Source organism: Pteropus alecto, unplaced genomic scaffold, assembly GCF_000325575.1.
Source record: "Pteropus alecto unplaced genomic scaffold, ASM32557v1 scaffold22, whole genome shotgun sequence".
Taxonomy (NCBI): domain Eukaryota; kingdom Metazoa; phylum Chordata; class Mammalia; order Chiroptera; family Pteropodidae; genus Pteropus; species Pteropus alecto.
Genome location: NW_006434839.1, coordinates 8,368,414 through 8,392,241, shown reverse-complemented (window position 1 = coordinate 8,392,241; position 23,828 = coordinate 8,368,414). Strand labels below are relative to the sequence as shown.

Sequence of the window (23,828 nt, the reverse complement as noted above, 5' to 3'; positions counted from 1 at the left end):
TTACAGGATGGTGGTTTCTCTAATGATTTCAGCTCTTTGAGGGATCTAAGACATCCTTAGTTTTCAGTTTGTTTAGCTTTTATCTTGTTGTCTGTGTGAGAGAGATAGATGACTTGCAATCTCTTAGATTTTGGAGCTGAACCTGGAAGTCCTTTTTGTAAACTCCCTTTTAAAAAGCTTTCCTTTTTAAAAGTAAGTTGGCTAATCTTAATTTTAAATTAATAATAGTGGTGATAATGGACATCTTTGTCTTTGATTTTGGCAGAAATGCTTCTAGTGTTTAACTGCTAAATAAGGTGCTGGCTTTTGGTGTTATGTGTATATAACGTTAAAGATATATAATCGACTTTTAAATTGAGATCTTTTGTCCTAGTTAAGTGTTAAACTTTGTCAAATGTATTTTTGGGGACATGTATTGAAATGATTGACTCTTCTTTCTCTTTAGGTCTATTATTATAAGTTATTTTAATGAGGAGAATAACAATGAACCACCCTTGCATTTTTGGAATAGCCCATACTAGGTCTTGATTTTTTGTAATGCTGTAGGTTTTGATTTTCTAGAACTTTTGATAATATTTTCATGAGTTTTTTTTTTTTTATATCCGTGTAAATGAAATTGATGTAATTTTGTGTGTATTTCTATTAGCAGTCTTTTCAGGTTTGATATCAATGTTTATGCTAGCTTTATTAAAACATTTCTTTATCTTTTTTTCTATGTTGAATAGTTTAATATTAGAACTATATTATTTTTAAATGTTTTGATAGATTTTCTAACTGGGACCATCTGTACTTGATGTTTTTTGATGGTTGAGTTCTGATAACTTTCTCTTTTTCTTCTATGGAAATTTCTCTGTTCAGTCATTCTCTGTCTACTGGGGTCAGCAGGTACAGTTTTTTTTCCCAGTAATAGATTTCATCTAAGTCTTCAAATTTATCCCTGTAGATTTGTGCAAAGTAGCTGTGTGATCCTTAAAATAGTCTCTACTTCAGTGTTATTAGTCTTTACCAGTTTTTTTTTTTTAATGGTTATATTTCTGCTGCCTATTCCTTTTTCACTTAATTTTTTTCATATGTGTAAATTTTAGTTGCTCTAGTGTCTACATGAATTTTTGCTGTATGGTGGAGAACTGCAGTATCTAATATAACCACTAGACACATGTAGTAATTTAAAGTGGATTTAAAATTAAATTAAAAAATCAGTTTATTGCACTAGCCACATTTTAAGTACTCAATAGCTACATGCATGTGTCTAGTGGCTATTGTATTGTAAAATTCCATTGGAAAGTGTCACATTGCTATTGGCATTGTTTTGTAGAAATTTTACAATTTGTTTTGTATTTCTCCTTTTACCCAAATATTTTTATAGAATTTTTTTTTTTTACTTTTTACATGGTAGGGTGTTTTTTGATTTTGATATTCTATTTTGAATTTTTTTTTGTTAGTAGTATAGCATTAATGGGTATTGTAGACTGTGGTAACTTATTATAAAGTACTCTTCTTATTTTTAAGGCTCTGAATTTCATCATGTCTGAAATTTTCAATCATGCTTTATTATTATCTGCATTTGCCTGGTCTGTCTTTGTTAATCCTTTTTTTAATGTATACTTCTGAAATCATTTTATTTTATTTATGTCTCATATCCATCATAGAATTAGATTTTTGCCTTAACTAATCTTAAAAAATAAAGAAAATTTTTGTTTTAAGCTCATTTATGTTTATTGCTATATTTAATATTTACTTGAGTGTTTTGTGGCACATTTTATACACACACACAAATTTTTTCACTGTCTTTTCCTTATTAAAATACGTTTCTTTTGGCATTTAGGATGGCGTGTGTGTGTGTGTGTGTGTGTGTGTGTGTGTGTCTGCATTTGCCTGGTCTGTCTTTGTTAATCCTTTTTTTAATGTATACTTCTGAAATCATTTTATTTTATTTATGTCTCATATCCATCATAGAATTAGATTTTTGCCTTAACTAATCTTAAAAAATAAATAAAATTTTTGTTTTAAGCTCATTTATGTTTATTGTTATATTTGATATTTACTTGAGTGTTTTGTGGCACATTTTATACACACACACACAAATTTTTTCACTGTCTTTTCCTTATTAAAATACGTTTCTTTTGGCATTTAGGATGGCGCGTGTGTGTGTGTGTGTGTGTGTGTGTGGTATTTTTGTTTTTGTTTTGTTTTTTTGATTCTCTTCAATCACTATAGTCTCTTAGTGTAACACTCTTAAGTCTCCTTGAGGAAGTTAGCTAGGAACCTCTTTTACTTTTTCCTTCCTTCCTCTCCCAGCATCTAATTTTAAGTGATGATCTTTTCCTTCTAGGAGTTAATATTTGTGAGACAGTTAATAAGTCTATTCTAACTTCCACTTATTCTTTCCAGTCTTCACCTGTTTTTTTGATCTGTTTTTCCTCCATTGTTGCAGGACATTATTTACATATTGTTATGTCATCCTTATCTTCATGGTTGGTTTTAGTGCTGTAGTTAAATGTCTTTAGTTCAGATGAGCTGATTTTATCCTGAATATTTTCAAATCATTTCTTAGATATGTAAAGTTCTTTACTAGTTTCTCGGGAAGGGCTTAAAGAACTTTTACATGTTGTTAACTATCAGTGCTTTTAAATTTTAAGCACAGTTTGACTATTTGACTCTAAAGTCCTAGACTCACATTTTTTTGTGCTTAAGTATCTTAAAATTTTATGTGTCATTATATTGGGGTATAAATCCTAGCCGTTGTGAAGTTTTTTAACTGATTTTCTTTTTCTTGTAAGTGACTTGGTCTTTTTTCATGGATGCTTAAATAACTTTAAAAAGTCTTTAAAGTCTAATAGTTTATACTGAGAATATTGTGGGTTGAATTTCCCTAATATACCCTGTATCCTTTCATTGTATAGATTCAGATCTTATTTTAGGAAGATTCGCTTGCAGCATAGTTTGAAATACCTCTCTTTTTCCAATTATATATTTGTTGGATCACCGACTTACTGGTGCTTTCTTTTGTTTCTATTATATTATTTTTACTCATAATCTGTTTTTTCGGGAGCGCTTGTTTTGGCGGGTGAGGGATCTATTCCTTTTTGTGTTCTTTCTAATTTAGTCCTTGTTTCTGAAAACTATTCTCCCTCATTTGTGAGTCTCAATAGCTGTTTTTATTTTCTAGTCTTAATATTTCTGAGCTGTTGTAATTTTGATTTATTGTTGCTTGAAAACACTTCAGCTATTTTCTTAATTTCTTTTAGGTCATTTTGAAGTAATGTTCATTTTTTTGTGGCCACATTTTTCTCACATGTTTTTATTATGTCAGAATATTGTTTCACATTTAATATTTTTCTTACAATATCTTAGTGCGGGCTTTCATTTTAGTTTCTAGTGTTTAAACAAGTTCAGTTTTGTAGTAGTTCAGTTTCTAGTGTTTAAACAAGTTCAGTTTTCTGTAGGCAGAAGGAATGGATGGGCCAGTGTAGTTTATGAGCTCTGTGGCTCAAAGCCTCTCTCCTTTGTGAAGTATTTTTAAAATTTGGACTTTTGAGACTTTTAAAGGCTTTTTGCCTTTCTATCTGCGTTTTCATGTGTTTTGCTTTCTGAAGAGACACTTTTAAATGTATTTTGTTGTGGTTCTTTTTGGGTTCTCTTGCTTGGACCTCTACCCTTCAAGAGTAAGAATCTTATCTCTCCTGGGGGTTGTCATTCTTTATGTTTTGCTTAATTTGTTTTTGTTTCCTGAAATTTTTCTTCAGGGTGGGTCTCTTCTAAAAATAAGGTAATACTTGTAGGATAGTTCTGAAATCCTCTTTGAGTTTATAGTCAGCATTTAAAAAAAAAGTTCTCAGACCCCCTTAGAGATTTCCTGCCTTCTTTGCATTTACCTTATCTTAGGGCCAGTGAGGACATTATCTGACTTCACTTAGTTTTCAGATTTCCTTGGTCAGATTATTTTCTGTTGCCAAGATTTTGAACTTGTTGGTTCCTTTGTGAAGAATTGACTTTTCTTTCACTTTTACATGACTGCCTCCTTCTAATTAGCATTAGCATTTTTTCACAGTTTTTTAGTTTTTTAATTAGCATTTTTTCAGAGTTTTAAAATTTTTTGTGACTATCTCAAGTAAAAGGACTTCCCTGCCTTATCTCAGCCCCCTGTTTCTCTTATAGTACTTATCACAGTCTATTATTATCTTGTTTACAAGTCTATTTTTTTTTCTGCTGCTTCTCATTTGAATGTTAGCAATACAAGTGGAGAACCTGTCTATTTTATATTCCACTGTATTCCCATAGCTTAGCACAATGTCTGGCACATAGGACTTGTCAAGTATTTGTTCAATAAGTACTTTTTCAGTTTATGGTAGGGCACCTTCTCCACACTATGCTTCTTTGTGAAAATTGGGACATATTTGGAAGTGAGTCTAAATCTCTACAATATGTATAAATATAAGTGATTTTTGGCAACGCTCTGCAGCCAGGGATATTCAAAATTGATTTGATTTCTGTTTTGCATTTTGAATTACAAGTTTTTATTGTATACTTTTTTATGTCTCCTAAATTTTGTGCTATATACATTTATTATTTATTAAAAAGTAGATCTTAATCCTCTTAGTTACCAAGAGGTAACACCCTAGCAGAGTGTTCACACGTATGCAACTCTATTATAATCAATGGACTGTGTATTGTTACTGACTGCAGTGTAGGATGAATATACGTGGCACTTCAGTGAAGAATGCGAAGAGTTTTCATAGAATTGTAGAACGTTAGCATGGCCTCATGAATGGTGTTTCATAGTGTGGTGCAGTGCAGCTCCCCAGACTACAGTCAGAAGAAACTGGAGTCCAAGGAATTCACTTTTCCCTTTACCCTGCAGATAAAGGAGTTAAAAGCCTGAAGGGATTATATGATTTGCTTACAAGTTATCCACTAAATTAGTGGCCAAGCTCCATGGTCTTATTTTTCTAGTTAAAGTTTATTTCTTCTAGATCCATTTTATCACATCATTTTAAAAAATGTACAGGTTTTAGTAGGGTATTTGTAAACTACAAAACAGGAAATATTTCAGAGTTGACTCCTACACTCATTTCAATATTCTGCTTGACTTTTTTACATCAAAATTAGAGGAAGCTTTTGAATATACAAACTCTCAATATAAAATTGACTGGGTTTTACTGATAATATCTTGAGCATTGATTAGCCTGAAAAAAATGTTTAATGCTCTTATTTTTTTTGCCTAAGTGCTGCTTTTTGTATTTAAGTATTAAGAATAGCAGTTTACAATGTATTGACAAGTAAGCTTAGGGTTTGAGCATATTTAATAAAAAAGGGATTTTTAATTTGCTGACTCGAACCCAAAATGTCCCCTAAATTATTTTCTTATAATGAATTTTAGTAGTTTGTTTCTGACATTTAATTGGTAGTATGTATATATAAGTATAGTACATTTAAAAATATGCCAAATGGACACATATAACTTGGAAGAAGTTAACACTGTATTCCATATTTCAGTTGCCCATGTGTTTCACTATCCATTTTTATAGTCCTAATAGGAGAATTTAATTATTTACAGCCTTGCCTTTGTAGTCTGTGTCTAAGAGACGTTACAATGCTTATTTTTATTACCTTTAGTTTTCATCCTGAATTGGTAGGAATGAACGAGTATATTTTAAAATTAACCCTGATGAAAATATGAAGCCATTTTGGTCCTCAACCCATCTCCCTTACCAATTCTTGACCAGTTCTCACTTATTATTTGCATTTTGCATTTTAAATATATTTCAAAATGGTAGATATTTAACTTAACCTTAGTAGATCAGTCGTCTTTATTATTGAATCATATAATTTTGGTACTGAATTGTGACTTCTGTAACTTTTTTCTTTGCTTGTCATTTATTTTTTTCAGACAATAATGAAAATTTTTAAATTAGTCATAGAGTACCTAGAAGTGCGTTGTGGTCACATTCTTTTTGTTGCCAAAAACAGAAACTCCTGGCAGCTGAAACTGAAATGCCATCAGTTCTGTTCTCTGTTGTTCCCTGGAGTCTCTTCCATTTTATGTTTGCTACATTCTTATTCTTTTCTTATATTTCTTATTCTTAATCCATAAATCTTTTCTCTGTTTCATTAGTTCTGTTTACTTATACATTTTTCTTTCTTATAATTTTATTTTCATACTGGCTCATCACATTGCCTGTCATAGGTCACCAGCCAGCCTAGGTTAGTTGTTGTTGAGACAATTGTAAGGAAAAGTCACAGATAGCAAAAACATCACTGCCTATGATTGCTAAACAGCAGAGACTGGGGATTGGATATTTCTCCTTTTAGAAACCAGTGATAATGAACTGGTATTGTGATTGACATATGTAGTATGAGAGGTTACTGTCTCTTGCTTAGTCCTGAGAATTAGAAGGAAAAGCTGTACTATTACCGGAGAGTGGGGATCTTCTCCCTTCGCGTTGTCCAGGTTCTTGATGTCTCAAACAAAGAACTGGGCAAGACACCGAAATACAGTAGAAAATAAAAGTTTTATTAGAAAGGAAAGTGCACTTCCAGTAGTAGAAGTGGACCTGAGCAAGAGAAGTGTGGCTCAAAAGGCCTGGTAACAAAGCCTTCGGGGTTTTTATTCCTTTTTGCTGTGGGTGGTGACTTTTCTTACAGGAGTGGGCTTCCTTGATTGACAGCTAAGATTGACAGGACTCAATGATTCATCATTTTGCTTTCTGTGCATGTTTGTTCCCAGAATTCAGTCTGTTATAATGATATTAATGAACTTCCAGGCATATGCATCAAATTATAATGATGGTATAATGAGGCTCAGGTGAGTTGAAGGTCCTTGGGGGGTCTTCATTGTGTAGGTGCGAGTGATTGACTTAAACTGGTACCTAATTCTCTGGTTACTGGTTTCTGTGAGTTAAAAAATGCCTTCTGGCTTGCTTAATTGTGGGCGGATTAGGGCGGACCCCTTCTAGGATAGGATGACCTCAGTGTCTTTGCAGGCAGACCTGAAACCCCCTAACTTTCCTAACCTAACCTTTTTCTAAGAGCCATGAACCCACTTATTATTAGTATGGATGTTGAGGGACGGGTGGTCTGCTGAAGTACCACCTCAGTCCCTAGACAAGGAAAAGATGAGATAAGCTTATTATTTACATCGTATATCTGTTAAGTTCTATTATTGATTTGCCTATTAAGTGAATAAAGGAAAACAGGCTTGGTTAATATATTTCTTAAAGAGAAAAAAAAAAGACCTTGGCCTAAAGTCCCCTCCCCTCTCAGACTCTAAGGGCCCTGTCTGACTTAACACTATTTCTGCTAACAATGGGCCGATTACCTTTATCAATAGCCAGAGGATCTGACTCACCAGTTTGGGGCAGTTATCAGGATTTGCAAGAGAGGGCCTTTTTCCCTAAGAAAGGAGGAAAGAAAACTTAACTAGGTTTACTAAAAAGATTAACTCTGCAAGAGATGTCCCATTTCATTTCCTGCTAAAAGATTAAGAATTTTACAAGTGATGTCTCAATACTGGTAGTGATGGTGGGTGGGGTTTATAGGTCTTTGAGAAGTATACGAAGAAGGATATAAAAAAGAACAACTGCTTTAGAATGCTACTATAGTAGCGCTGTTACTGTTGTTGAAGGGCTGATGGTAATAGTCAGTGCCCTAAACTAGTTTCTTATATGTCTTGTGAGAGAATGGAAATGGATTGAGGGAGGAAACATCTGGGAGGGAGAGTTAAAGACTATCTACTTAAGCTTTGGGAGGTGATCTGTAACTTAAAAATTTTAAGAGGCAATAAGCTTTTATTAATTGTTGCTTCTCCATCACCTCTTAGATCTTTAAAAAGGAGGAAAAGAGCCTGCTTTGATCATCTAACGATAATGTCAGTTTACTATAAAAACAGAAAGTGGGTTGTTTCAGTTTCTTCTTATATTTACTGTGATTTTCGCTTTATTTTTATTTTTGTTTAATTCATTAAACTTACCATCTTGGTTTGAACAGTTATTATATAATTATTATTTTCACCCAGTTAATACTTTTTGCTTTAAATTACCCCCTAATTTTACAAAATTTGCTTCTGCCTAATATGTCTTCTATCTGTCATGAGTTATGTAGATAGCAGTGTTTCTACTATCCACATATATATATGTGGCTGTAATAGATGGTTAGTGTTAATATTGTCACTTTGTTTTAAATGTTCTGTTTTTAATGTTTCCTTTTATTTTCTGCTTTATGCTATATGCTCTTTTTTTTTTTTGGTATTCTGCCTCAAATAATTTAGCAGGTATGAAATATGTTTTTATTTTAATCTGGTTTAATTATAAACTTTAAATGGTATTCTTAAATCTCTTGTTACCACGTTCAGAAAAATTATTCCTAGGAGCTATGAAAATGATAGAATTAGCTCACTTACATGTCATCTGATTTCTCCATGCTCAAATTTATTATACTTTATGATTTTTGTGGTCCTACAGCTATAATATATTAGGTTTTCTTTCATGATTTGTAACATTTTCATCAGAGTGATTTTTTTAATCCTAGTTTTTTAGCTTTAGCTTTTAACCATGTTGCAATCTTGTCGTATAGAATTCTTTATTCAGTTTTATAATTCTTTAGAAAACACCTTTTATCTCATTGCGAAAGTAATGTGTGTTAACTTTAGAAAATTTGAAAAGTACAAAAAAGCACAATAAAGGAAAAAGTCACTGTAATCTCACCATTGAGAGCTACATTAACAATTTAAGATATGGTCTTTGTCTTTTCTCTCCCTGCGTCAACATTATCTATAGCACTTGATTCATCATATATATACTGTAAACTACTTTTTTCCTTTCACTTAACTATGTAGTGAACATTTTCCAATGATATTAAAATTAAAGTCAGGCTGTAGAATACATCACGATTGCAAGGTGTTCTGTAACATATGTATGTCAGAATTTGTTTAATGGATCCCCTATTATTAGACAGTTTACTGTTATAATTTTCCAGTTATTAACAGTTTACTGTTATAATTCTCCTGTCATGAATATAAATGTTTTACATCTCTCGGGTTATTTTTTAGGTTAAGTTCCAAGAAGTGGGATAATTCTGAGGCTGTATAGTATGTTGTGTTGATTAAGAGCATTGGCTTTGGAATCAGATTGCCTTGGGTTCAAATCCTTCTTAGGTGTATATATTTAGGCAAACTAATTTATCCCAGTTTCTTAATCTGTACATTGAAGGTAATGGTTTATATATGGAAAGCACTTAGAACAGTGTTCGGAATGTCATAAAAGCTCAGAAATGAAATGTTAGATGCTAGCATCATCATTGTTGTCATTATGGTTGTCATCATCATTTTTATTTAAAGGATATGCACATTTGAAATGTTTTTGATATGTATTATATTAAAATTATCTCCTGAAAAGTTATATCAATTTGCATTATTACCAGCAAAATATGAAAGGACCATTTACCAGCTCTAGCCAACAACTGAGGTTATAATTAAGATTCCATTCAAGATATCATTACAATTGACCTTTGAACAGTGTGGAGGTTGGGACTTAATGTAGTCAAAAATCTGCATGTAACTTGACTCACCCAAAATTTACCTGTTAATAGCCTACTGTTGACTGGAAGCCTTACCATTAACCTAAACAGTCGATTAACGCATATTTTGTATGTTACATGTATTATATACTGTATTCTTACAATAAAGTAAGCTAGAGAAAAGAAAACATTATTAAGAAAATAATAAAGAAGGAAAATACATTTACAGTACTGTATGTATTATTGAAAAAAATTCATGTCTAAGTCGATCCACACAATTCAAACTCATGTTGTTCAAGGATCAACTGTACTTTTAGTTAACCATGTTTTCTTACTCTCTTCTGGTCTGTAACAGTTTTTCAGTCTTTTCTTGCTTTAATTTACATTGAGAATTTTGAGGAAGATGTGTCATATATTTTGTGGAATATTTCTCAATTTGAGTTTGATATTTTTCTGATGGTTAGACTGGGGTTATTTATATCAGTATGGACTCGTGGATATTTATTTTATACTTCGGGTCATAATCCAATATTACATTATTTATTTTGTTGTTTAAATTGTTTCATCTTTGGCTATTTAGTCTTTCATTGTTTCATATTGGTTCCTCTGTGTTCCTTTTGATATGCCCCAATTTTTTTTTTTTTTTTTTTTTGAAAAACTACATGTTACTTCAGGCTTACCTTCTGAATTCCCTACTCTGATCCTAGAATCAGCCACTTTCCCAAGAATCTTTGTTTACTTTTATTGGATGATGGTATGTAAAAACCAAGATCTGGGAGTGCTCATTGCTACTGAGATGTCACAGCTTCTAGTCCCTCTTACTGAACAGAATTACTACTGAATCTATATATATAGATATTGAGGTAAACATGAGTTCACACTGATATCTCTGACTCTAATCCAATAGCACTAGGTTAATTCTAACCTCCACCCCTTCCTTTTCTGTAACTTTTTACACCAAAGTTAGAAGCCATCTACCATCTGTTTATTTGTTCAACCTGAGCTATATGCGAAGTGTTTAGAATTAACTCATATTCCTCTGAAAGACAACTTTACCCAATAAAGTACAGTTTTATGTATGATTCCATTTGTCTTTAGCCTTACAGTTTCCAGTGAAAGCACGGTCTTCCAGAGTTACTTATATCAGTTTCTTTTTCCACCCACAGTTCTGCATCTGATGCTGGGTTTAAAAGACTTTCTTGATCCAGGGATTGATTAATTACATTGTACTATTACATGTTACATATATACATATTTAACATGTAATAGTACAATATAATTGTATCTAATAACCTCATAATAATTTTAGCATCTGGTAGATATTTCTCTTTTTGCATATTTGTGTTCACTTATATTTTAATTAATTTCTACACTTTTTCTTTATTTCAGGAATATTTTAGTGGATAAACCAAATGACCAATCTTCCAGGTGGTCTTCAGAGAGCAACTATCCTCCCCAGGTAAGATTATGTGTAGCTCCTGATATCATTGCGAAGTCAGAATTTAAATAGGCAATTAATTAATCTGGAATTCATTAATAGTTTATTCAGTCTTTGAAATTGTGAGCTAAATTTTTATGTCCTCTTTTTTTGTTTAAATTTTGGAACATCTTTTATATAGATAAATGCAATGTGGCGTTTGATGAAACAGACTTTCCGCTTATGTCTATCAGAACATTTAAAATCATATTTCAATTTTTTCTGGATTACTAATGATGCAAAACTAAGTTTCTTGATACCTTTCGAGGAAAATATTAGCTAAAAAGAGAACTAGTTTTAAGTGCTGTTACTGCACTAATCGATTATATGGTGTTTCGGTACATGTGTAAAGAGTTTCTTTAGGGTGTATACCTTGTAGTAGAATTGCTATATCATAAGGTATGTGTATGTTTAACTTTTATCAGGTAATGTAAAACTGTTTTACAAAATGACTATATAATCTCTCACTGGCAGTATGTGAAAGTTGCTATGCATTGTATTCTTCCAGAACATCACTTCCTGTGGCTCTTGTTTAGATTTTGCCAGTCGGGTGGATCTTTCATTGTAACTCACAGAATTAGATTTCTGCGAGCCTCTGGTCACTACATTTTCATCAGCCAATCAGTACATAACCTTACTTTATATGTGTTTCTGTTTAAAGATACCTTATTTTACATACATACATAGATATTGTTTATTCATTAGCATTGGACTCACAGCCAACAGCACTATAACGCATGCCTCAATGTAGCTTATCTAACATATTTTTTCTGTAAGGCACATGACAGCCTTCTTGTGTTTAGAAACATTAGACAGCAGTTCAGCACTATATTTGGGGATTGATTTAGACAGCAAAATTGCCAACAACGCACAAAAATATAAAAAATGAGGCATTAAATAGACCATGAAAAGGATGCTTGTTTATAGTCTGAGAGCTAAAACAAGAAGGTGTGGTGTCTCTTGTTTGACCTCAGCTGGGAGAGTGTACATCTGGAGACTCAAATTTTTTGCTGCTCTGCTCATATCTGGGAATAACTGTGAAAGTGCTCTGAGTATTGATTTTGGTGTTACAAATAAATTTTAGTAGGCGAATTCACAAATAGAGAATCCATAATGAGGAACTACTGTACTGTAACTAGCAATTCATTTACCATATCTTAAACAGGTCTTAGAATCAGAAAGAAAGGCAAAGAGGACTCTGAAAAATTAAAATTAGCGTGATGAAATTTTAGGTCCTGACAGGATTCAGCAACTGGAAGCAACTGTGCATGGGGGCATAGCTGTAAAAGATATGCATGTTAACAGCAAGCTGACAACTGACAAAGTGTCATGAGGGAGAAGACAAGAAAAATCTAAATAACAAACAAAAACAAGTATAACATTTAAGAGATTGTTAGTGAATATAGAATATAAATAATATTCTATATTTCAGTAGCCTCTAGGATAGTGTTATTCAGTAAACTTTCTGCAGAGATGAAAATATTCTATAACGACTCTGTATAATATGGTAGTTGCTAGCTACAGGTGGCTGGCTATTGAGCTCTTGAAATGAAGCTAGTGCAGCTGAGGGAAGCAATTTTTAATTTTATTAAATTTTAATTAGTTTAGATTAGATAGCCCCAGGTGGCTAGTGGCTATGTATTAGATTGCACAGAGCTAAGGCATCACTGTTATTAGAGTATACTGTTTGATGCTCACAGTGCTTTACTCTGTCAGTAAGAAATTTTAATTATGTCTGTTATGCAGCTTAAGCAGGTAAGGAAGTTAATGGTACAGGTTATCTAGAAGAGGGTGGAAATCAAACTCAAAGCTTCTTAGCTACTCCTGTCTTTTCCCAGAATGAGGGCTATATGTGTATGCATGGGTGCTAGGATATATAGCATGTTTTGAGAATGGCTCCCAAAGTGAATAAACCCTAAACATGTCTCTTTAAAGCTCATGTTCATATATGGTCGAGATAAGTAGAAACACAAATATTTTTCTTTTAATATGTATTATTTTTTTAAATGGCTACTAAATTGTCAGGACATAAATACTTACTAAGTTTTTTGGACCTAACCACTTAATAAACAGAACTGTTAATGTTTCTTTTGGCTTTGGATGCTGTCCTAGTTATTTATTGCTGTGTAACAAATTATCCCCAAACCTAGCAGTTAAAAACAATAAGCCTTTATTATTTCATACCGTTACTGAGAGTCAGGAATCTGAGAGTGGCTTAGCTGTGTGGTTCTGGCTCAGGAAAACAAAAGACTCATGTGCAGGGGAATGCTAGAATATATTTTTCATGGAATATTATCAACCATTTAAAACATTTTTATTTTTTTATTTTTTTTAGGCGAGGCAACCCTTGGTTGACCTCACAGATTGCAAGGACCTTGTCAGTTTACAATCCCTTATTTTTTATTTTTTACGTCTACAGCATGTGGTCTTCCTAGGTCGTCTCCCGTCTAAGTACTAACCAGGTCTGACCCTGGTTAGCTTCTGAAATATTATCAGCCATTTAAACAAAATGAACTGACTTTATACCAATTGACTTAGAGGAATTTCCACTGTAAAATGAGAAAAGTAAGATGCAGAGAAGCGTCTGTAATAAGATTCAACTGTTACCTGAATAATGACTCACTCTCTTTCACCAATATTTGTGTATGTATGTATGTATATTTGTATTTGATACAAAGGAGCTCCCCAAAAAGATATGAAAGGATACACATCTGATTGTTGGCATTGGTTATTTAAGAAAAGAGGGAATGAGGAAAACAAAAAAACAAAACATTTATTTTAAAAAGTTACTACCATTAAAAAACAACATATATGATATTCTACATATGTAAAGTTAGATATCTGTGTGAATGTGTGTCTTGAGAGTTAGGTTGAATTATTATGAAAATGGTGGTGGAATTCAGGTGATTTTTAATTTCTTTTAAATTGTATTCTTATACTTTTATCTCTTTTTTTGATTATCATTTTAAATTATTGATAATTTGTATAAACAGAAAAAGATTACAACCATTTTCATTGTGATAGGGAGCAAATATTTTGAGACCTAATGAGAAAAGATTGCTGTTAATTCTGAATCATCTGTACTGGTAGAGAGTAAATGCAGCATGAATGAAACCCCATAAATACTTTAAGATAGTAATTTTACCATTCTCCCTCATCAAATATGTTTTATAGGAGTTAACAATTCTGCCATAGAAAACATGTCTTTCAAAGTAACTGGCAAATACCTTAGAATTGGTTAACACGTATGGGCAGTTACAGATGTCTTAATAATTGCTTTAAGAAAGATTAGATCATAACTCTTTTTATAAGTTCCTTCTGAGGTAGTTTAAGTAAAAGTATGATATTAGGTAATATTCTTTGCTTTCTGGGGTTAGAGAGGACAGTTAATGTTGTTACACAAACAGCAAGCATTCTGTTTTTGTATAATCTAAACAGGTCAAAGAAGCTTTAGTGATTATGTAATACTGCTGGGATGTGTGGGGGTGGGTATGAGTTAGCTTTTGTAATACACTCAGGTTATTCTTTCTCTGATGAGCCATATAATAATATTATAGGAGTAAGAGTTACTTGCAAAGTGAGTAAGGAAATAGAAAATATATGCATTTCAATGTAATTTTTTTTCTGTGGAACCAGTATATCAGTAAATTTATGAAGTTTCTTTATAGTATTTTGTCTAGGTTTATGAAAAGAGCATTGTATATATTGTGTAATACATTTTTGATTAACATAATTTACATACAGTGAAATGCATGAAACTTAAGTGTATAGTGTCCATTTTGAAAAATGTATACACAAATATAATTCACACCCCTATCAAGATAGGAAAAAAAAAAATGTTTCCATCATCTCAGAAAGATCTTTTCTGTCCTTTAACAGTGAATCCTTAACTCTCACACCTTCCACCCAGAGGCAAACAGAGAAAAAACAAATTTTTTCTCTGACTTATTTCACTCAAAATGATTATTTTGGATTTCTTATGCTATAGATTAGTTTTGCCAGTTCTAATATTTAATATAGGTGGAGTCATGGAGTATATATGTACTTTTTTTGTATGTAGCTTTTTATGTTTAGAATGGTTTTGATGTTTATCCATGTTGTTGTGTATGTCAATATGTCATTTCTTTTTGTTATGGACTACAATTCTGGTTTGTGGATATGCCATAGTTTGTTTATCCATGCTCCTGCTTATGGATTTGCAGTTTTAGTTTTTGGTGATTATGAATAAAGCTTATATAAACATTCTCTTACAAGATTTTAAAAATAATTCATATTTTAGATTTTGGTTAAATATCTAGAGGTAGAATTGCTGTATCGTAAGGTAGAGATATATTTATATGAAATTAACAGACTAGTTGCTTGACCAGCAGCTTCACCAACATTTGGTGTTGACACAAAATGTTGTGATTATTGTTGGTATATGATGGTTTTATTTATAATTATTGTTGGTATATGATGGTTTTATTTATAATTCCCTGATGCCTAATGATATTAAGCACCTTTTTCCACTTGCTTTTTGGCCTTTCATTTATCTTTTTTGTGAATTCTTTTACTTGTTTTTCAAAAAATGAGATGTTTCCTTTGTTATTACTGAGTTATAGAAGTTGTTTATAGACCGGATATAAATTCTTATTAGTTATGTATTTCAGATGTTTTCTCCTGGTCTGTGGCTTGCTTATTTATTTCTTAACACTAACCTTTATTATTTTTTAAAAGTTATTAAGGTATAATTGACATATAATAAACTTCACCTCAGTGTACAAATTGATGTTTTGATATATGTGTACACCCTTGAAAATACAACTACTCTTAAAATACCGAACATATCTTTTACTTCAAAAGTTTCCCATGTCTTCTTTTAATCTCTCCCACCCACCTGTATCCTCCATCTCTAGGCAGCCACTGTTCATTCACTATAGATTCATTTGAAAAATCTAAGAATTTATATAAATGGAGAAATACAGTATGAATTTTTTCTCTGACTTATTTCACTCAAAATGATTATTTTAAGATTCATTCATGTTGTGGTTTGCATCAATAATTCATAGATTTTTGGTGCTTAGCTGAATTTCTTATATAGACATATCAGTTTGTTTATCCATAAAATGTAAGGAACTTAATAACAAAGGAAAAATAAAAAAATGGGCAGAGGACATGAAGAGAGACATTTCTCCTAAGAAGACATTCCTCTATTTGTATAATGACCAACAGACATATGAAACAATGCTTAGCATCACTCATCATCAGGGCAATGCAAACTAAAACCACAATGAAATACCACCTCACCCTGGTTACAATAGCTATTATCAAAAAGTCAACAAATAAACAAGTGTTGGTGAGGATATGGGAAACCTCGTGCACTGTTGGTGAGACTGCAGTTTGGTGTAGCCACTATGGAAAAGTATGATGATTCCTTGGAAAATTAAAAAAAATAGAACTACCATATGACCCAGCAATTCCCTTTTTGGGTATTTATCCAACAAAAACACTAATCTGAAAAGATATGTGCACTCCTATGTTCATTGTAGCATTATTTATAGTAGCCAAGATATAGATGTAACCTAGGTAACTGTCAATAGATGAATGGATAAGGGAAGTGTGGTGTGTATGTATGTACAATGGAATATTACTTAGCAATAAAAAAGAATGAAATACTGTCATTTGCAACAACGTGGATGGACCTACTGTGCTAAATGAAATAAGTCACAGAGAGAAAGACATACTGCATGATTTCACTTATATGTGGAATTTTTTTAAAAAGATCAAAACAAATGAACAAGACAAAACAAAAACAGACTCATAGAAACAAACTGATGGTTGCCAGAGGGTAGGAGGGCGGAGGGATGGGTGAAAAAGGTGAAGAGGAATATAATCACAATAGGGTGATAACTTTGCACAGTGACAGATGGTTATTAGACTTAGTGTGGTGATCACATTGTAAGATACATAAATGTCAAATCACTATGTTGTACACCTGAAACTAATGTAGTAATGTATGCCAACTATACTTTAATAATAAAAAAGAAATTTTAATAGCTACTTAGAGTGTAAAGTATAAACAGTATATAAACCTAAACAGTTGTTATCATGTAGTGGTTAAAGCTTTGGCTTTGGGGTCGGTGAATTGGAAATTCTTTTAATAAGAGAAGGTCTTATTACCGTGAGTTAAACAAATACTCCCCCCGCCATACACACGCACACAATTATAGAGTTAGGCAGCTGCTGGTGAAAGTTGAGTGGCTCACACATGGCTCTCTCTGAGATTCTCCTGATCTTTTTCTTTATTGTTGCAGAGTGGTTGTTGCAGCTGTAACTCTTCAAATAGCAGAGAGATGGCATTTGTTTCAGAAAGCAAAACTTATCCCACAGCAAACTTCTGCTTACATTTCATTGACCAGAATTTTGTCATATGTCTACCCTTGTCTAGAAGGTGGCTGGGAAGAACTAGGTTGAAAATGGATGTTGGGTCACCCAACTAACAGTGTCAACCACAGTCAGATTGATGGATTTTTAATCTAAGCTCTTTCATTTATTAGCTCTGTAACTATAGTCAAGTTATTTAGCCTTCCCAAGCCAGAATTTCTTTATCTATAAAATGAGGATGAAGAGGATAATTATTGTTATTAAAATACTACTCCTGTTCCTCATACTAAAATGAGATAATGCATGTAAAAATCAGAGCAATGTGCCATGAGTTACTGCTCACAAAATATTAGCTCTGATTATATTGTCATCATATTTCATGTCACCACCAGCTTCATTCTTTTATTTTGAGATAAAATTCAAATAACGTAAAATTAATCATTTTAAAGTATACAATACTGTGGCGTTTAGTACATTCATGGTGTTGTGCAACTATCGCTTACGTCTAGTTCCAGAATATTTTCATCACCCCATAAGGAAACCTGGTGTCAGTTAAGCACTCTCTCCTTTTCCTCTTAACCCAGCTCCTGTCAACTACTAATCTTTCTGCCTCTGTGGATTTACCTGTTCTGAATATTTAATGTAAATGGAATCAGTCATACAGTGTATGACCTTTCGTGTTTGACTTCTTTCACTTAGCGTACTTTCGAGGTTCATCCACGTTGTAGCTTGCATTAGTACTCTATTCCTTTTTATGCCTGAATAATAGAAATACTCCCTTTTTGTTCATCCATTCATCAGTTGATGGACATTTATGTTGTTTCCACCTTCTGGCTATTATGAATACTGCTGCTCTGAACAATATGTACAAGTGTTTGTTTGAATACCTTTTTCACTTCTTATATACCTAGGAATAGAACTTCTGGGTCCTGTAGTAATTCTGTATTTAACTTTTTGAGGAACCACCAAACTCTGTTCTCTACTCTATTTAAAATTGCCACCAGCAATGTATGAGAGTTGATTTCTCCACCAACTCACCAACACTTATTATTTTATTTTTTTGATTATAGCCATCCTAGTGGGTGTGAAGTTTATTTCATTGTGGTTTTGATTTATGTTTCCTTGATGACTAATGATGAACATACCTACATGCGCCCATTGGCACTCTGTTTTACCTTTTTGGTGAAAGGGCTGTGGAGGTCCTTTGCCCATTTTTAAATTAGGTCATCTTGTATGTTGTTGAGTTGTAAGAATTATTTATATATTCTAGATTTTAAACCCTTATCAGATATATCATTTGTAAATCTTTTCTCCCTTTCTATAGGTTGTCTTTTCACTTTCTTGATTGTCCTTTGATGCACAAAACTTTAATTTTGATACAATCCAATTTATTTTATATTTTGTTGCTTGTACTTTCGGTGTTGTATCTGAGAATTCATTGCCAAATCTAAAGGCAGGAAGGTTTACTCCTATGTTCATCTGAGAGTTTTATAGTTTTAGTTCTTATATTTAGGTCTTTGATCTTAAAGAATTGATTTTGGACTAATTTTGAGCCATTTTAATTTTTCTGTATGTTATGAAGCAGGACCACCAACTTAATTTTATCACCTGTATTACTATTATGAAGCATGAAGTCACTCTTAACAAAACATCTGAATCATTTTTTCTGATCAGCTTTTTCTCATGTATTCAGTCAGTGGTAGTTTCCTTCTTAATTTTTATAATTGAAAACTGTCTGCATAATGTAAACTATATTCCCTAATTAACCGATCCCATTTTATCCTGTGTATAATAGGAAAACTTGAGCTACATCAGACATACCTATAGTAGGTCTGGGTTTTTTAATTTATAAATTCGGCAGGGGTGATTAGTAAATCTCTGTTTCTAGATTTAAAATTTTATCGTTGATTTTAACTGTGAATTTGCTATTGAAGTATAGTTGATGAGAATGTAATTGTTACTTTTGCATTCTAATCTTGTTTTATTATTTATTTATTATCTTGTTTTATTTAATTATTAATAATCTGTTATATCTTTTATCGAATGTCATGCCTTGATTATAAGTTATCTCACTAGTTCTTTTTTCCTCCTTCATCTACAGTGTTCAAGATGATGTAGTTTCCTGGGAAAAAGTAGTGGTATTATTATAGCCTGTATAAGGCTATTGAGTACTATTCTTTATCATTAAAAAAAAAATCTGCCAGTGCAAGATAGACAGATAGACCTTATATATTCTTCTGTTAGCTGTCCAAAAATTTAACTTTTAAAGTTGTCTAATTATTTGTTTCACATGGAGGAGGATATAATTTGGTTGTTCGTTTTTTAGTACTTGATTCTGAAGCTTGAAAGGCCTGCTATAGTCCAGAATATCACATTTGGAAAATATGAGAAAACTCATGTCTGCAACTTGAAGAAATTTAAAGTCTTTGGTGGAATGAATGAAGAAAATATGACAGAGCTATTGTCCAGGTGAGTTATAATTATGGGGCAGAAAGAGTTGTCTTCTAAAAAAGTTACAGTCTTAGTTTAGTCTCTTTGTAGCTAAATCTGAATGGTTTGATTTTTCTTTCAAGGGAGAAAAGAATATTTCCACTATCCTATTGCTATTGCCTTATTTTAATATTGTCTCTTGAGTTAGCTTTTTTTTAACCACTAGATACTAGTTAATATTGTTACTAAACAAGAAAGAAGAAAAATTTTGAGTTTTTTTTTTTTACTTCTTATTTTTCAGTTTTGTGTTTGAACTATTAATGATTCAGAAATACTTTCAACTTTAACCAGAATCTTTGCTATAAAAATATAGATTCTATCCAAAATATTAAGATTGATTGCCCTCATCCAGAACTAATATTCTAGAAATTTACTGTAAATTAGAGACTGAAAAGAGAAAAAGTATGTGACTGTACCTAGCACTGTGCCTACCACTTGGAAGGAGCTAGGTACATTTGAATTTTAATAGCATAGACCACCAGGAATGAAAGTGTTCATTTACCCTCTAGGTAATGAAAAATCAGATAACCAATGGAATGGCCAAATAAAGCCATGGAGTTTTAGACTATATTCGTGACGCGTTATGTCTTATTAACACATACTTTATACAAGCAATTATTACATTTATACTGTATTAGATTTAAGTCATGAAAGTGTTTCAGGACATAAAGCAGCTTAAAGATAAGAGATCTTCTAAATATTTGCATCAGTATTGGTTTAAGTAGAGAGTTGTTATGGGTTTATTTCTATTTAGGATAAAGTGGATGTTATTAAACCAACAGAGTAAGGTTGTCTTTGAAAATTTGTTGAGCTATAAAAAGAACATTGGCAACTTAATCATAATTAAATAACAATTTTTTAACAAATTCACACTTTTGACTCTGGTTAAGTTGTAAGTTGTGTGTGAATTGTTTTTGATTTTTTTCTTACTGCTTGAATGTTTTTTGTTATATTCAGTTATACATTAAGGACACTAGATCATCACACGTTTCCATTCCTTAATAGTGAACATTTTTTATTAGCCTTCTAATAATTAGAATACAGTAATAATGCAGTTGATGTGGATGTATACATTTTGACCAGTATTCTCATGTTCAGTGATTTCGTTACATTGTCTTGGTCATTTATTTTGAGCATTGGTTTAACTTTAAAATCTGAGTATGGTATTAATCTGTGTTTTAGTGTGTTTATTGAATTATGAAATCAGATTTGATAACCTTATTTTTTTTTTACAGTGGCTTAAAGAATGATTATAACAAAGAAACATTCACCTTAAAGCATAAAATTGATGAACAGATGTTTCCTTGTCGATTCATTAAAATAGGTAAGATTTTTAGCATTGTGGAAAAGAAATAATTTATTTTTTATAACATCAGTTAGGAAACTACAGCCTATGGGCTGAATCCTGCAGGCACCCTTTTTTTTTTAATAAAAAATTTATGGAAACACTGCCACACAGGTTGTTTGTGTAATGTTGATGTCTCCTTTTTCACTAAAAAGGCAAAATTGAGTGGTTGCAAGAGACCATGTAGCCCGTAAAGCCCAAAATATTCACTATTTGGACGTTTGTAGAAAAAGTTTTCTGACCTGTGCTTCATAAATCTATAGCTAAGTGACAGTTATTTTAAGTGGAACCTTTTACAAATATTTTCTCATTTGAAAGTTTCTTAAAAGATTTTATGAGATAAAATAGTGATTTGATTGTCTTAATTGTTTTATGGAAGGTTTATCAGTCTTTCTAAAGCTACAACATTTTAAAATCAAATACCTGTGAATTCCTTAAGGCAGTGTATTATGGTAATTTTCTGTTCTCTTCCTTTTGGTGAAATGTTGGTCAAACATATAAAACTAATTTCATGACCTTAAGTAATAAGTTGCAAAGTAATGTTTGAAAAATACTATACTACCTAAGGCATGTATTTGTTTACCAAGTGTTTTAGCTTAAGAAAGTATTTGTAATGCCTCCTCAAAATTAGTGTGTTTAGAGTTATTTTGGCTTCTTTTAAATATTTAATATTTAGAAGGTAAAATTTATTATTTAGAAAGTTAAGGACTCAGATCTTTTAATTTCCATTTATATTGCATACCTTTGAAAATATTATGTTAAAATTGGGGTTAAAGTAAGTCAGGTCCCTTAAAGAATAATAATAAAAGCCAGAATCCTATGTTTTGATGTGAGAGAAAAATTCCTCTTTTGGAACAAGCAGTATACTTCATACAGTGTTATTCTATCAAGAGTTGGCCTGTTCATTTTAAGTCAGATAGTTCCTTTGGGCAAAAAGAGTATGTGAAGTCTTAATAAACACTACTTACAGAGGGAAAACTATTTTTAGAATGGTTGGGCTGTCCAGTGTGTTACATTTTTGTAACTATAGTTTCTGTTGTTATAATAAAATAGTTGTAAATAAAAACCTGTGTCCTGTTTTCCTGTGAGAATTTATGAACAAGAACATTTTTAAAAATAAATTTAACTCTTGGTTGTTTCTTTTGTACTAATGAATATCCTTTCCTCAGCATACAGACACTCAGTTCTTACAGACTCTCGCATAGCTTTAAACAATTCTGTGATCTTATATTTCAAATGTATAAGCAGTGAAAATATATTTTCATATAATACATTTAGATTTTAGTTTTAAACTACTTATTCAACTTCTGTTTTGCCTAGTCATACAAAATGAGATATTCTCTCTTTTTTTAAAAGTTCTTTTTTTGGTGCTTATTTGTATATTTCCTACGGTCATTAGTTTTCTTCGAAGGAAAATATCTACTACCACTGCTTCTGTAGCTCTCAGTCCTCTGGTGTTATTCATTAGAAGTATGAATAAAAGTCTCTTTTACATAGTTGCATAGTTTCTTCCCTTTAAATTTTATAAGAGAGGTCTCTTATGGACCAGTTAGACAGACGTTCAGCTGCTTGAAGACAAGCAGTTGGATCTTTTCCAGCCCTTTCTATCAGCCTTTTAATTATAGAGCGTGATGATGTTTTTTACTTTACCCTGGTGGGTTAGTTTTATGGTATTCAGTTGAAATGTTAATTGGAGCTTTCCTAATAATTGTAGACCTTAGTAACTCGGTTGCTGTTTAGGATATTAATATTTAGATAACTTCATATTTCTCACTTTTCTATTAGAAGATATTGATGGTCTACAGTATCTTTGCTTTCCGACCTTTTTCCAATATTCTCTTGATAATTTTTTTTGAACATAAGGAAAATATGAAACTAAAAGCTTGTACAGTAGTTTAGTGTTTTTAGTTTATCACTGTTTGTTTTCTTTAAAATTATTTCATTAAACAAGAGTGATGTGTTTGTAGCTTTATTTTGTTGGTAATTTAGCACAAATATTTGTTTACCTCATTTGTATAAATTGTTAGAGTTCTCCTTAAAAGAATGTGTTTGCGTATGTCATATTTATGTTCTATAGTGATATGTGTGAAAGGTCTTAGTTTATTTAAAAAAAGTTTATCCTTAAACAACACAATATCTGTATGTAGTCAACTTTCAATTATTCACCGTAATGGAAGGGAAGAGAAGCAAGACTAACTCAATGGCAGATAATCTCCGAACCATGCTCTGACATCTAAATATGATCATTTGCATTGATAATGAATATAGCTTATTCATTAAATTTGGCTTAAACCAAATTTGAGTTAGTTTGTTTAAATAATTTAAGCTCTTATTTATGAGGGAAGTGATTTCATTTTGAATGTCTCTTTTTGTGCATTTTTATACTTATATTCATATAGCTCTTGTTTACATACCTTCTTAAACATAGTATTTTGGGTACTCTAGGAAAAATATGCACAAATATAATGTGAACCATCATGTCATTTCAGCAGTCATTATTTAGAGCTGCTTACGTTTTTATTGTTTTTGTTAGTTTGTAATTGCTTTCATATGTGGTGTCTCATTTGAAATTATACTGGCACGTAAAATATTTCTTGGTTGAGGAAACTGAGGGTAGACGTCAAATGATGTGTCCCAAGC

General features: G+C 31.9%; 1 protein-coding gene across 2 annotated transcripts in view; it reads left to right on the top strand.

Annotated features, from left to right (window-relative positions):
* Positions 1–23,828, top strand: part of MKLN1 (muskelin 1) — a 284,216-nt gene that overhangs the window by 166,699 nt on the left and 93,689 nt on the right. For both annotated transcript variants that reach the window (XM_006910511.2, XM_025045829.1), the window contains 3 exons: positions 10,903–10,972; positions 19,680–19,822; positions 21,079–21,167. In XM_006910511.2, the coding sequence (XP_006910573.1) occupies positions 10,903–10,972; positions 19,680–19,822; positions 21,079–21,167 (302 nt within the window). The remainder of the gene's footprint in view (positions 1–10,902; positions 10,973–19,679; positions 19,823–21,078; positions 21,168–23,828) is intronic.